The sequence below is a fragment of the Electrona antarctica genome, assembly GCF_951216825.1.
Source record: "Electrona antarctica genome assembly, chromosome: 4".
Lineage (NCBI taxonomy): Eukaryota > Metazoa > Chordata > Actinopteri > Myctophiformes > Myctophidae > Electrona > Electrona antarctica.
Genome location: NC_136809.1, coordinates 29,886,898 through 29,900,086, shown reverse-complemented (window position 1 = coordinate 29,900,086; position 13,189 = coordinate 29,886,898). Strand labels below are relative to the sequence as shown.

General features: G+C 47.0%; 1 protein-coding gene across 1 annotated transcript; it reads left to right on the top strand.

Annotated features, from left to right (window-relative positions):
- Positions 1-286: 286 nt before the first annotated feature.
- Positions 287-11,626, top strand: fgf8b (fibroblast growth factor 8b; the record flags this gene model as incomplete). Its single annotated transcript, XM_079498854.1, has 5 exons — positions 287-345; positions 441-477; positions 1,220-1,403; positions 10,487-10,593; positions 11,157-11,626. The coding sequence occupies 5 exons, from the start codon at positions 287-289 to the stop codon at positions 11,463-11,465; spliced, it is 696 nt and encodes a 231-aa protein (XP_079354980.1). The 3' UTR covers positions 11,466-11,626.
- Positions 11,627-13,189: the final 1,563 nt, after the last annotated feature.

Sequence of the window (13,189 nt, the reverse complement as noted above, 5' to 3'; positions counted from 1 at the left end):
ATTTGATGGAGGTTGTGGAACTAGAACAACGTCGTTGGATGACGGCGCGTCCTTCTCTCTGATCGGATTTTCATCTTTTGCGGGATTATCTCCGCTTTAAAACCTTCCGGACTTGTTTTGTAAATTTGCTATCAATGAGTATACCGGCAGGAAGAGACAGTTTGGACCTCTCAATTAATTGGTTTCGATCTGTAATAGGAGGACATACAAACTGAGTTGAAATCCCATCGGGATCAGGACTTCTATTATTTCCAAGAGTCTCCAGCACTGAATCAGTGGAGTATTCATGACGCGATATTTGATTTATTTCACGATGAGGATAAGAACATCCAGATTAGGCTATTTGTAAGTAAGGATAGCTCGGTTAGTGAATCATTGCCCGTCGATGTAAATTCTGGATTACATAAATACGTTTTCTCATTAATTTGTTCTTCTTGCAGGTTACTTCAATTCATGACGCTTTGCTTTTACGCACAGGTAACGCACATCTCCGCACACGTTTTACAAAGCAATAAATCCTGCATAATTAGAGTTTCATTACTCCTTACAAATAAGTCCCTTCATTAACTAAATAGCACTTAACAGGTCATTTGCCTGCGCGCTCAAATTACTTAATCCGTTTGTACATCTGCAATAGGGTGCAATAATGTAGCCTGGGAAAAAAACACACTTTATGCAAGGCAATGGCAATTGGCAACAATTCAAACATCTTGAAAAGAGGTAAGCCCCGGCTAAAAGGTAATTGTTAAAACATATGTGGATGGCGTATGGCTGAATTGAAGAAAAAAAGAAAAAGAGCCGTAAAGGGATGTAGTCCGGGGAGACAAGGTGAAAGAGCAGCCGTGGTAAAAACAACCTATCAGAGGGGTGTCATCCTCCATGCAGCATCTCTCAGAACACGGCTGTCCCCTGTCCATTCAACCTCGTCCGATAACAGTGCTTGCCTTAATTAATAAATAAAATATACAAATCTGGAAAATAGATAATGAAATAAAATAATAACATTGTGGGCCTATAAACCAATATCTATCTATTAGGCCTAATGTTTTATTTTTGGCTATTCCCCGAAAGAACTTGTGGATAGCAACCTGAGTCGCCCTGGACTCATTTGGCTGACCTCAGAGATAATATTTGGCTGTTATATGAATATAAAAGTTTAAATGACAGCGTGCACGGGGTTTGTCATTTAACATAGGCGTGTTTTCTCTTGTCTGAACAGAACACTGTGCAGTCATCCCCCCCTAATTTTAAGCAACATGTAACCGAACAGAGCCGGTTGTCGGACAGGATGAGCCGGAGGTTGACCAGAACCTATCAACTGTACAGCCGAACCAGCGGGAAACACGTCCAGGTTCTTGGCAACAAGAGAATCAATGCCAACGGCGACGACGGGGCAATGCATGGTAAGGTTAAAGTGAGAACAACTACTGACGTCAACGGCGTCGGTTTAATTAGACTTGACAAATAACTTAGTCGACCACAGAACATTAATTCCGTTAAAGTATAGGCCGCCTATAGGCAAAATAAGACCATGTGGCGCCGATTATACAAATGCCTTCCGTATATAGTTCTCACACTTTAAAGATTTTTCAAAAATGTTAAAAAATAGCCAATGTATGTAGCCTATACCTATACTTGTAGACTATATGTAGACTATACTATACCTATACTACCTATACTTTTAGGCTTTATGTGAGCTTGTAGATCTGCTATAATAGCGAATGCTATCAAATCTAAAATTACACTGATGCTTTCCCGGTTTTAGTGGGTTTTAAGTAGCATAAGCTAGGGGTGAATCAAGCTTTGATGAACACAGTCCATGAAGAAGAAAAAAGAAAAAGGAGAAGAGGAAAAAAGAAATAAAGAAAAAAGAAATATGGAAAACCCATTTTAGTCATTCAACTTTTGCCTCTTCAACAAGCTCTGAGTGGCTTCATCTCTGAAGTTCATATATAGACTACAATATTTCTGTTATTTTAATTGTTGCTGCAGGCAAATATAGGACCAAGATAAACAATTATGAGCAATGCACATTGACCCTATTATTTCACCATAAAATATTATTTTATCATTTGGACCGAGCAATGCTTTTTAGACTATGCTAGCCTATAGTCTTAATTAATTAATCAATTAATTAATTGCAGCTAATCAAGTGGACCGATCAATCAAACAATGCAAATTGTGCTGAGTGCGGTCTACAGTTAATAGGCCTAGGCAGGTTCTAAGATGTTAAATTATAGTTTCAAATATTTATTATGAAAATTATAAATAAAACCTTATAATGGAAATTATAAATGACACTGGCATTTAAAAACAAATTAGGCCTATTAGAAATAGTTGGTATTAGGGTAAATATAAATGTTTCCAAAAAGGTAGCCTTTAACCTATATGTAGGCTATATTATAAATATTGTTGTGACCCCATGAAGCATAGCTATAATGTGCAGTGCATGGTGTTTAGCACCTGTTAAGTTGGACATATATTCTTCTTCTTTCAGGGAAAACGTGTCTTAAATTTAAAGGGAGCGAGTTCCTGTCACCAAAGTATTTTGGTGTGTCTCTAGCCATCTTTCCACCACAGTTACCACCATCCATCTACTTCTCTATGCCTGCTGCCTGCATTTTTGGAGGGTCCTTTTATGAGGAATTTTCATTGCTTTACAACTCAATGTATGACTCAATTTATACGGAGAGGTGAAGTCAGCATCTTCACTTTATCCCGTTTCCTCTAGTCTTCTCTCCTGTGCTCTTTTGTCTATCTCTCTGCTGCCTAGACATGCATGTACACACGGGCATGTATACACACACACACGTGCACGCGCGCACGCACGCACGCGCGCACGCACGCACCTACGCACGCACGCGCGCGCACGCACGCACGCAAGCACGTACGCAAGCACGCACACACACACATAAGTAGGTGTAGGTGTGAGCGCACACACACACACACACACACACACACACACACACACACACACACACACACACACACACACACACACACACACACTGAGCAAGCATATAGACAACATTGCTGAGTGGGTGTCACACTTGTAGCAGGCCCAAACCTGACCACTGCTCAGTGCTTGTGGCTGTGTCTCTGACCACAGTATTCTCACTCTCTGCTTTATTCCCTAAGCATTTATAGCCTTTCAGTGACAATAGCCACTGTGCAAATCCCCTTTGCTTGATGTTACAGTGGTAGTCATTGAACAACTTACCCCTTCATGCATTTAGCCTGCATAATATTCTTCTTAGGCCTATTTCTTTAGGAGTAAGTTGTATATCATCACACAAAACCACACTGTCTCTTAAACAGTTATTTAACAGACCACTCCCCCTGTAGCTTTTAGTGGCCGATTAGGGTGGCAAATATGACTTTTCTAAAGCTCTGCATGGGATTGGCTAAAAAGACCATGCAGCAGTATAGTTCAGCAAGCTGCAGTAAAACTGCATGTCAAAATGTGTTTTGACCTAGGCTACCCAGTGCTTCACATCTGTGAAGTGTAAAGTGTCAGTCCTGGAAGCTCTGTTACTCCTTGTGATTGTGTGATTGTGTCAAATCATACAGTCAAGACAATGGACATTTTCCCATATAGTAGGTGTGCACAGTAAAGAATTTCTGCTTCATTTTTGAGCAGTGCACACCACTCCCAATGACTGGCCGTGTGCGTCTCTATGTCTCTGTCTCTATGTCTCTGTCTCTATGTCTGTCTGTCTGTCCGTTTGGGGTATGAACAGCTGCAATACCAATTTAGTTTCAGCCTAAAGGGACATTCACACTGAGCGCTATAACGTTAAAGGTTACTTTAGTAACCACGGTTGTATATATAAATTGAACGAAATACCTTTCGTTTATGGGTAGGTTTCCTTCAAAACCTAGCTGCAGAACATTATTTTATGTACTCCCAGGACAGAAAATTCTAGAATTTTCGCTGTCCTGGGCTCTAAGGGTGACGTAGGAAGCCACGCCTATCCCGTATAGATACCTGCGTGGCTACGTCAGCCCTCATTCGGAACTTTTCTTCTGCTTTAGAGAACAGAAGGGCGTTCCACGAAAGGTATTTCGTTCAATTTATATATACAACCGTGGTTACTAAAGTAACCTTTAACGTTGTATTATATAGAAATTTCACGAAATACCTTTCGTTTATGGGACTTTATGAACTCCCGTGACCTGAACTTCCAGTGGGTCCCAGGTAAACCTTTTGGGAGGGGCTCGGACCCTTTTGGGTCCAGAACCTAGTCCTTGTGGAGGGCAGGAGGCAGCGCTATGCTGCCCTGATGCCTTACTGAGCAGCGGCCCCCAAGACCGCGTGCGCTAGCGAAGGCGCTGCCACATCTAGGTTATAGTATGTGGCGAAAGTCGAGGGTGTAGACCAGCTTGCTGCTGTGCAGACTTCCTGAATGGAGACACCCTTGTAGAGTGCCCAGGAAGCTGCCACACCTCTTGTGGAGTGGGCCCTCAGGGCTTGAGGGGAATCCACGCCTTGGCTAGTGTAGGCCAGACGGATGGCTTCCACTATCCAGTTAGAGATAGTGACCTTCGTGACGGGCTTTCCTTTGGTCCTGGCACCCCAGGACACAAAGAGTTGGCTTCCTTGTCTGAAGGGAGCCAGTCTATCCGCGTATATGCGTAAAGCTCTGACTGGGCAGAGGCAATTAAGCCTGCTGTCTTCGTCAGAGGAGAACGGCGGGGGATGGAAAGCCTGTAGGTTCACTGGCACACACACTGAGAGAGCATTTTTGGGAATGAAGGCGGGGTTTGCCTTTAGGGTGACCTTGGTCGACCCCTCATCGAACCTCATGCAGTCTGGAGAGATCGAGAGCGCATGTAGGTCGCTGACCCTTTTTGCTGTCGTGAGTGCGATCAGGAGAGCCACCTTCAGGGTTAGGAGCTTGAGGCTCACGGTTTGTAGTGGTTCAAAGGGTGCTGTAGCCAGCGCCTTTAGAACCAGGGACAAATCCCACGAGGGAACGAGGGATCTGCATGTCCTATGTTCCCTGCGTACACCCTTCATGAATTGTTTTACCAGCGGGTGCTTCCACACCGTCTGGTTATCAAAGCCTGGGTGGCAGGCAGAGATTGCCGCCAAATGGACCTTGACTGAGGAGAGGCCTAGACCGTTGTCTAGGAGCTCCTGCAGGAATGACAGGACGTCGATCACTGAGGCCTGGTAGGGGACTGTTTGGTCTGGTCTTCGTGAGCACCAATGCTCGAAGACGCGCCAGGCTGTGTCGTAACGGTCCCTTGTTGACTGGGCTCTGCCTTTCTGAATCGTTTCGATTACGTTCGGAGGTAGACCCACGGCAGTCAACATCACCCTTTGACGGGCCAGACCCATAGGTCTAGGTCCTGGGGGTGAGGGTGGAAGATCTCCCCCCTCGCTTGAGAGAGGAGATCCGCTCGAAGGGGAATTCTCCACGGCTGGTCGTAGAGGAGAGGGGTTATTTCCGACCTCCAGACCCCCCACGACGGGGCTATTAGGAGCACCTTCAGACCCTGAGTCCTCACTCTGTCCAGAGTGGGGCTGATGAGGGATAGCGGGGGAAAGGCGTAGAGAAGGGTTTTGGGCCATTGGTGTGACAGAGCGTCTAGCCCCAACGTTGATGGTCCCCTGATTGCGAAGAAGAGGGGACACTTCGTGTTCTCCTCTGTGGCAAAGAGATCCACCTTGGATTTTCCAAACCTGCTCCAGACCTGGGCCACTGCATGAGGGTGTAGTGACCAGTCTGAGTAGCGGAGAGGTCCTCTGGACAGCAGGTCTGCCCCTGTGTTCAGAAGACCTGGGACGTGACACGCTACTATTGAGAGGACGCGTGTGTTGCACCACAGGATCAGTTTCTGAGCCAGTTGATGAAGACGAGGGGACCTGAGTCCACCTTGTCTGTTGATGTAGCACATGGCCGTGGTGTTGTCTGTCCTGACTAGGACATGGCAACCCAGGATGCGCTGCTCGAAGTGTTTCAGGGCGAGGAAGACTGCCATGAGCTCTAAGTAATTTATGTGAAGGGCACGTAGTGGCCCCAACCATAAACCTCTGGCTGTGAGTCCTTCCATCGTGGCTCCCCAGCCTGTCATGCTGGCGTCTGTAGTGATGACTTTCCTGATCAGAGGCTTTCCCATGGGGACGCCCTCTGAGAGGGTTTTCCTGTCTGACCACCATTGAAGGGCTAGTATGCATTGTGATGTTACTGTTACCTTCTGGTGCCGACGGTGCATTGGTACATGTAGAGAGCCTATCCATCGTTGGAAAGGTCTCATATGTAGCCTTGCTAGGCGGATTAAATAGACCGCAGAGGCCATTAACCCCGCCATCCGGAGGCATGCATGAAAAGGAATCGAGCGTCCCCTTTTGAATGACGTCACGCACTGCAGTGTTGCGTCTATTCTCTCTTGGCTCAGGCGGGCCGTGTAAGAGATTGAGTTCAGTGTTATGCCTATAAAGTCTATTGACTGTGTTGGCATAAGCATGCTCTTCTCGTGGTTTATTATAAACCCAAGCGAGTCGAGGTGGCTGAGCACACGATGTGTGTGCGACAGTGCTTCTCGTGGAGAGTCTGCAAGTAGGATCCAGTCGTCTACGTATGTAGCGAGACGGATCCCTTGCTGTCGGAGCGGAGCGATAGCTGCCGCGGTGCACTTTATGAAGACTCTGGGACTCAGTGACATTCCGAAGGGAAGGACTGTGTACTCGTACACTTTTCCTCTGAACCCGAAGCGCAGAAATTTTCTGTGCGGCGGGTAAATCGGAATGTGGAAATATGCGTCTTGCAGGTCTATCGACGTAAACCAGTCCCCTTCGCGAATTAGGCGTAGGAGGACTGGTGGAGTAAGCATTTTGAATCGCAGCTTTTTTAAGTGACGATTCAATGCCCTCAGGTCTAGAATGGGACGGAGTCCGCCCCCCTTTTTCTTTACCAAGAAATAGCGGGAGTAAAAACCGTTCATTGATTGGTCGAGGGCCACCTCTGTGATGGCGCCTTTCTGCATTAATGAATTGATTTCCTCTTGCAGAATGGCGGCCTTTTGCCCGCTCGCTTCTGAGAAAATAATTTTCCTGGAAGTGGGCGGTTTCGAGGCGAACTGAAGCCTGTATCCTGTCTGAATTGTACGGATTATCCACGGGGAAGCCCCGGATATCCGCCATTGTGACAGATGACGTGACAAAGGGTTCCCTGTGCTTGTCAGCGTGGTGCATGGCCTGCGTAGGGGAAGACTTACTTTGTGTGAAATGTCTCCCTCTAGTGAATTTTTTCGGTATTGAGTTTGGAAAAAATTGGCGTGGAGTTCTCGGCCTGTGACAGCTAAAGCTGTCACAGTGTGGGTTATCTTTCCCACTGGGCCTATGCCCTTCAGAGTTGGTTTTATTGTTTTTTGTGTTTTTTGTTTTTTTGTTTTCTTTATTGAACAACGTGGAAAAACATACACATGTGAATTGCACATAACAATTTTGGGGGTCTGTACAACGGTGCTCACAGCACTGTGTACAGGCCCCCTTAAGCGCTTCAGCGCAGGCTCTGAGGTGAGATCTGTGATCCCCACCTCTGGCCTTGAACTCTGAGTGTGGTGGGGAAGATGACCCGGCCCGGGCAGGTCATTTGCGCTTCCCCTGGCCTCGGCCTCTGGGAGCGCTCCTGGCCTTGTAGGGCGGCGGAGAGGTGCGGCGGTCTGCTCTGCCTCGGCCTGCAGGCTGTCGCTGTCTATCTCCGCTCCGGTCCTGGGACCTGGGTTTGTCATCGGTCTTGGCCTTCCAGGGTGCCTTCTTGGCCTTGGGGCGGCCTACCGGGGCGGCCTGGTTGGCCAGCGGTTCGAGCGCCTTCATCGTCTTGGTGGAGGACTCGAGCTGTTGGATGGTCTCTGACATCTTGGCCAGAGCGTCCTTAAACATACTGTCTGGGTGGATATTTCCAGCCACAAACTCTTTCTTTGTCTCCAGGGAGATGGCGCTGGTCTGATCGACCCAACGCCATCTCTCCTGGAGGATGGAACATGCCATTGCCTTGGCGTTGTGGAGAGTGGAGTCCCTCTGGAGGGTGGCCATCTCGTGATTCAGGCGGCGTAACTCGGCCAGGTCTTCTGGCAGTTCCGCTAGCTGGACTTTAATGGACTTCTGTCCCATCTCAATGAGGAGGCTCTTCATGGAACCCTGGAGAAGTGCTCCTGCATTGAGGGCCTTCGCCACGAAGGACATGTGTGCATACTGCCACTTGTTCAGTTTTGAGGCTTCCCTCACGCTGCTGGACAGGAGCTGCGGTTCCTTTACGTGGTGATCCACTCTAGGAGCTGCAGGGTTGGCCAGGTAGGCCGCTATAGCCTTGTCCATAGCTGGCATGAAGTCTATGGCGAGGGTTTGTTTATCTGGTATGTCGTTGGGCCCCTTGGCGCTGGCCTTGGGAAAATCCACCTTCAGGAGGGGTTCGTCCCAGGCGTGCATCATGGCCTCCTCGAAGCCCTGTGCCATAGGGAGCTTCTGTCTTCTAGGTGCAGGGGGGGGGGCGGACTCATCAGTCCTGCCTTCCCATGGTAGTACCTTGACAGTTGACTTAGGCCATGTGTGGTTACAACGTGCACTAGCCTTCCTGTATATCTCGTAAATATTGGAGTCATCCATGGGGGGTACAGGAGGCGGGGGGACAGGAGCCCTGGCTTGCTGGTGCTCCTGTATGTCCATGGCATCCAGGTCGTCGAAGGGGCGACGAGTGGTGCTGACGTAGTCCCCGGGGGAGAGGTCATCATGGCCATCTCGTTCGTCCGCGTAGGCCTCGTCCAGGACGTGGTAGTCCTGGAGTTGCTCCTGGAAGGAAGGGAGCTCGTCATCACGAAGCTCCCCTTCCTCCCTGGTAGTCCAATGCTCCCGACCGGGAGACATTGCGCGGTCTGGGGAAAGGTCCAGGCGGTCCACCATATAGCTGGGTGCAACGGCAGGCTGTCTGCGTCTAGCTGTATGTCTGGGCGGGCACTCAATGGTGGCCTGCACGACGTGTTGTCGAGCACGTGGAGCTGGGGAAGAGCGGCGCGGTGCGAAGGTATCCCTTGGCCTCGCGCCATGAGCCTCGTAATCAGTGGCCTCGTGAGCCCTGGTTGCAGAGGCTGAAGTAGCGTACCTGTCTCGGCTAGCGCCGGCAGGTGCTGCTCTTGAAGAAGAGGCTCCGGTTGGGGCTCTGTTGCCCGAGTAGTCGAGCCTCTGTCTCGGGGTAGCTCGTTGTATGCGAGCTCGTCGCGGGGGAGGAGTGGGGCTCCTCTCTCGGAGTCCGTGGGCGGCAAAGTTGTCATAATACCTTTGGACACGTCCGAGCCTGTTGTTTAGGACGTCGTCGTCCATTTTCTCACAATGGAGGCAAACGGGACCGATTTCCTCCATGGACTCACGGGTGTGGGTGAGGCCGAGACAATACATGCACTCGGCATGCCCGTCTTTGCCCGACATCGTGTTCCCGCATCCCCAGGTGGAGCACGTCTTTTGTTTGGGGCCTTCTTGACAGTCGGCGGGCACCGGCTGTCCTCGATGGCGTCTTTCCCCGGGCTGGGTCTCCCTCGTCAGCGACATGGTTGCTTGTAGAGAGAGGAGTCCGAGTGCTTAACAGCCACAGGTTTATCTTCCTCGTGGCGTGTAATAGTAGACCACAGGCGTATCTGCCTAGTAGCGCTAAGCTAACTATCGATAGCTTTAAGCTAACAAACGCTAGCTTTAGCGAGAGAGAAAAAGAGGCGCGAGCTGTTTTTTTCCGACAAGCTAGCGTAGCAACAAGTTGCCTAGAACTCACTTGTGTCGAAGTTCGGCTTTTTTTCTCGAGAAGTATCCTTCTGTTTGCTTCGAGAGTGTGCCAGAGATCTCACGGTCCTAAAGAATTAATCTCTCGGCCGAGTTTGCGAGATATATTACCCTGCACACACTGGAATGTTAAAGTTCGTTCTCGCAGCTTAGCAGAAGAAAAGTTGAATGAGGGCTGACGTAGCCACGCAGGTATCTATACGGGATAGGCGTGGCTTCCTACGTCACCCTTAGAGCCCAGGACAGCGAAAATTCTAGAATTTTCTGTCCTGGGAGTACATAAAATAATGTTCTGCAGCTAGGTTTTGAAGGAAACCTACCCATAAACGAAAGGTATTTCGTGAAATTTCTATATAATACAACTATAACAATACATTATTACTATATAACAATACAACTACTATTTTTGATCTGTTGCAAATGTTACTTCATTTGCACAAGAAGCAATTCTGCTTGATTTTATTAACCATGTATATTTGATATTTCTTGCACTATATTATTTATATTTGACATTGTGCCTTCTTGTTATCTAAAATAGTTTTCCATGTTTCTGTGTTCTCTATTCGTTATCCTTTCCTTAAAAAATGTTGGGACCATGTACATTTCTAGTCTAGGGTACAAACCTACTCTATCTTATACTGTAATATAATATCTTACGATGTGCATTAGTCCTGCGTTATGTAATTAGTTCTATGCTTCATTTTTGCACAGCCAAACTGGAGGTGGAGACAGACTCCTTTGGGAGCCGTATTCGCATCAAAGGGGTGAAGACAGGATACTATATATGTATGAACAAGAAAGGAAAGCTTATTGGCAAGGTAATAGAGTTAACCCTATATACTTCATTGATCGGAGTCCCCCCAGAGACTGGGCCCCCTTATTTTTCCCTTTACACCAAAGCTCTTTAGACCCTAACCATCCATTGCAATGTAAAATGTTATGAGTTATATGAATTCATGCCATTATGTAATCATGGCACTATTTGAGTCTTCTATTTTATCGTTCTTCAATTACAGTAAATACAACCCTGTGGATAGTGTGGGGCCCACATTTGACAATTATTATTAAAATATATGTGTCTCTCTTCTGTTCTGAACTGTAGCACTTCATTTTATTGTGAATTGATTGAAGCCATAATACATTTGAGTATGATATTATACTGAACTGTGCTCTTTTAAGGTTTAATAGGGAACTCAAAGGAACGGAAAGGAAAGGAATTTAGCCAGAAGCATTTTTTTAATAAGCATTTGTTCACCTGCACTTAATCTAATGCATACTTCCAAAATCCAAAATTTGTCATTTGCCTTTGAAAAAGTACTCGTTTTACTCTCATCTTATTCTTATAATGGCAGCTAGCTCTGTCCTTCTCTTCTCATCACAGCGGAAAGGACGGGGCAAAGACTGCATCTTCACAGAGATTGTCCTGGAAAACAACTATACAGCGCTGCAGAACGCCAAGTATGAGGGCTGGTACATGGCCTTCACCCGCAAGGGCCGTCCACGCAAGGCCTCTAGGACCAAGCAGCACCAGAGAGAGGCCCACTTTATGAAGCGCTTGCCCAGGGGACACCTGCTGAGCGACAGGAGACCGGCGTTTGATGTCCTTCCTCTACCCGTCCCTATCCATCCGTTTAGAAACACAGGTCGGAGGACTAAGCATTCCAGTCACCAGCGCTCAGGAAGCCACTGAGAACCCAGATCTCTCAAGAGAAACAGAGGAAGGGGGGCAAAACAACCAACGAGGAGGACCCCACAGGGGAGAATGTGGGAATGTTCCCAATGAAATTAAACTACTTTCCCCCATCCAGTTGAACACCACCCACCTCTACACTTTGTGCGCCATTTTACGAACTATCGTCAGTAAAACTTTGTTACTGTATTGTATCTAATTTTGAGTATCTAATATGCTATATTACATAATACAATATAGTATATTAGATTATATTAATGTTTAATATTTCAATATTAAACATTGAGTATCCTAATATGGTAGCTATTTTTCCTGTCATACAGAATCATTTAAATCAGGGAATGGTTTAAGTGTTGAAGATCTCAACGAGATTGGAATGAATATACATTTATGGCTAGATGGATGGACACTTGGGGATTAGAGGTTAGCCAACCTGGCAGTAAAGAATGTTATGACAGAAAATGGTTGCACACAATCATAGACATGGCAGCTATCTGTGGGTACTTTCCAGCATCTACAATAATGAGTCTCAGTAGACACTATACAGCGATTTCCTACCTTTAGGAGGCCATTTTGGTGCATTGTTTTTTGCCTTTTCTACATATATGAATATATTTTTACTGTAAAAAATGTAAATTACTTTAAATGATGGATATATTTATTGTAGAGTGTATATTAAAACCACTAAATAATGAATTAACAAGATGTTAATTGCAGGTTTTCTCTTGTTTAGCTAGTTTTGGAGATGCATGGTGAGAGCTAGTGCACAATGTTGGTTATTTGTGTGTGTTTGTGTGTGTGTGTGTGTGTGTGCGTGTGTGTGTGCGTGTGTGTGTGTGTGTGTGTGTGTGTGTGTGTGTGTGTGTGTTTCCCCTGTCTTCTCCTTGAAGCTTGGAGACCCAGATAACTGAGGGGCAATATCTGTGACAGGCTACCGGATTCAATGTGCTCAGCAAGTGAGACTTGGGCCTGAATGGCCTGGGCTATGTATTAAAAGCGGTGAGGTCAGCCCACCATTTTGGCCCAAACAAAGGTTACCACCATGTAGTTGCATTTCTCACGATCGCACACCGTAACCCTCTGATCAAATGGGGCCTTTGTGAGACCTCATATAAAAGGGCATGTTATACAATAGTGGGTTCGAATAATAACACAAGGAGGGGTCAGCTATCAAAAAGAAGGCAGTCACACAGGGAGGGGTAGAGGGACTAGGGGTGGAGGGAAGGATGGGATGGGCGAGGGAGCTTGGGTATGAGGAGGAGAGAGAGGGGTTGAGGGAGTTGAGTGGGGGTGGGGTGTGTGTGTGCAAAAAAAGCAAACCAGGGTCTGTGTGGCAAAATGTGGCATCGACTGAAAGAGAGGGGGGAACGGCTGGGAAGAGGCATTCGGGAATAAAAGGGAGGCAGAAAGGAAACTCTCTCTCTTCCCAGAAGCAGTTGAGCATGACCATCAGAGGCCAAACGACAGGGGAGGAAGAAGACCCTGAACAGAGACTGGGCCACTCCAACAATGCATGAACTGGATGTCCAATTTGTTAGTTGTTGTTTGCTGCCGTTGGAGTGCTCTGCATCTGTGAGAAATGTGTTTTGACATGCACCCAGTGGTTAGAAATTGTTGAGTAGTAGACTAAAACAAACTACAACTGATTCAAGCACACCCTAAAAATGAATACGCTGGTTGAGTTTCAGCAGTGTATTTATTGTGTATAGAGCCTACCCTAATGT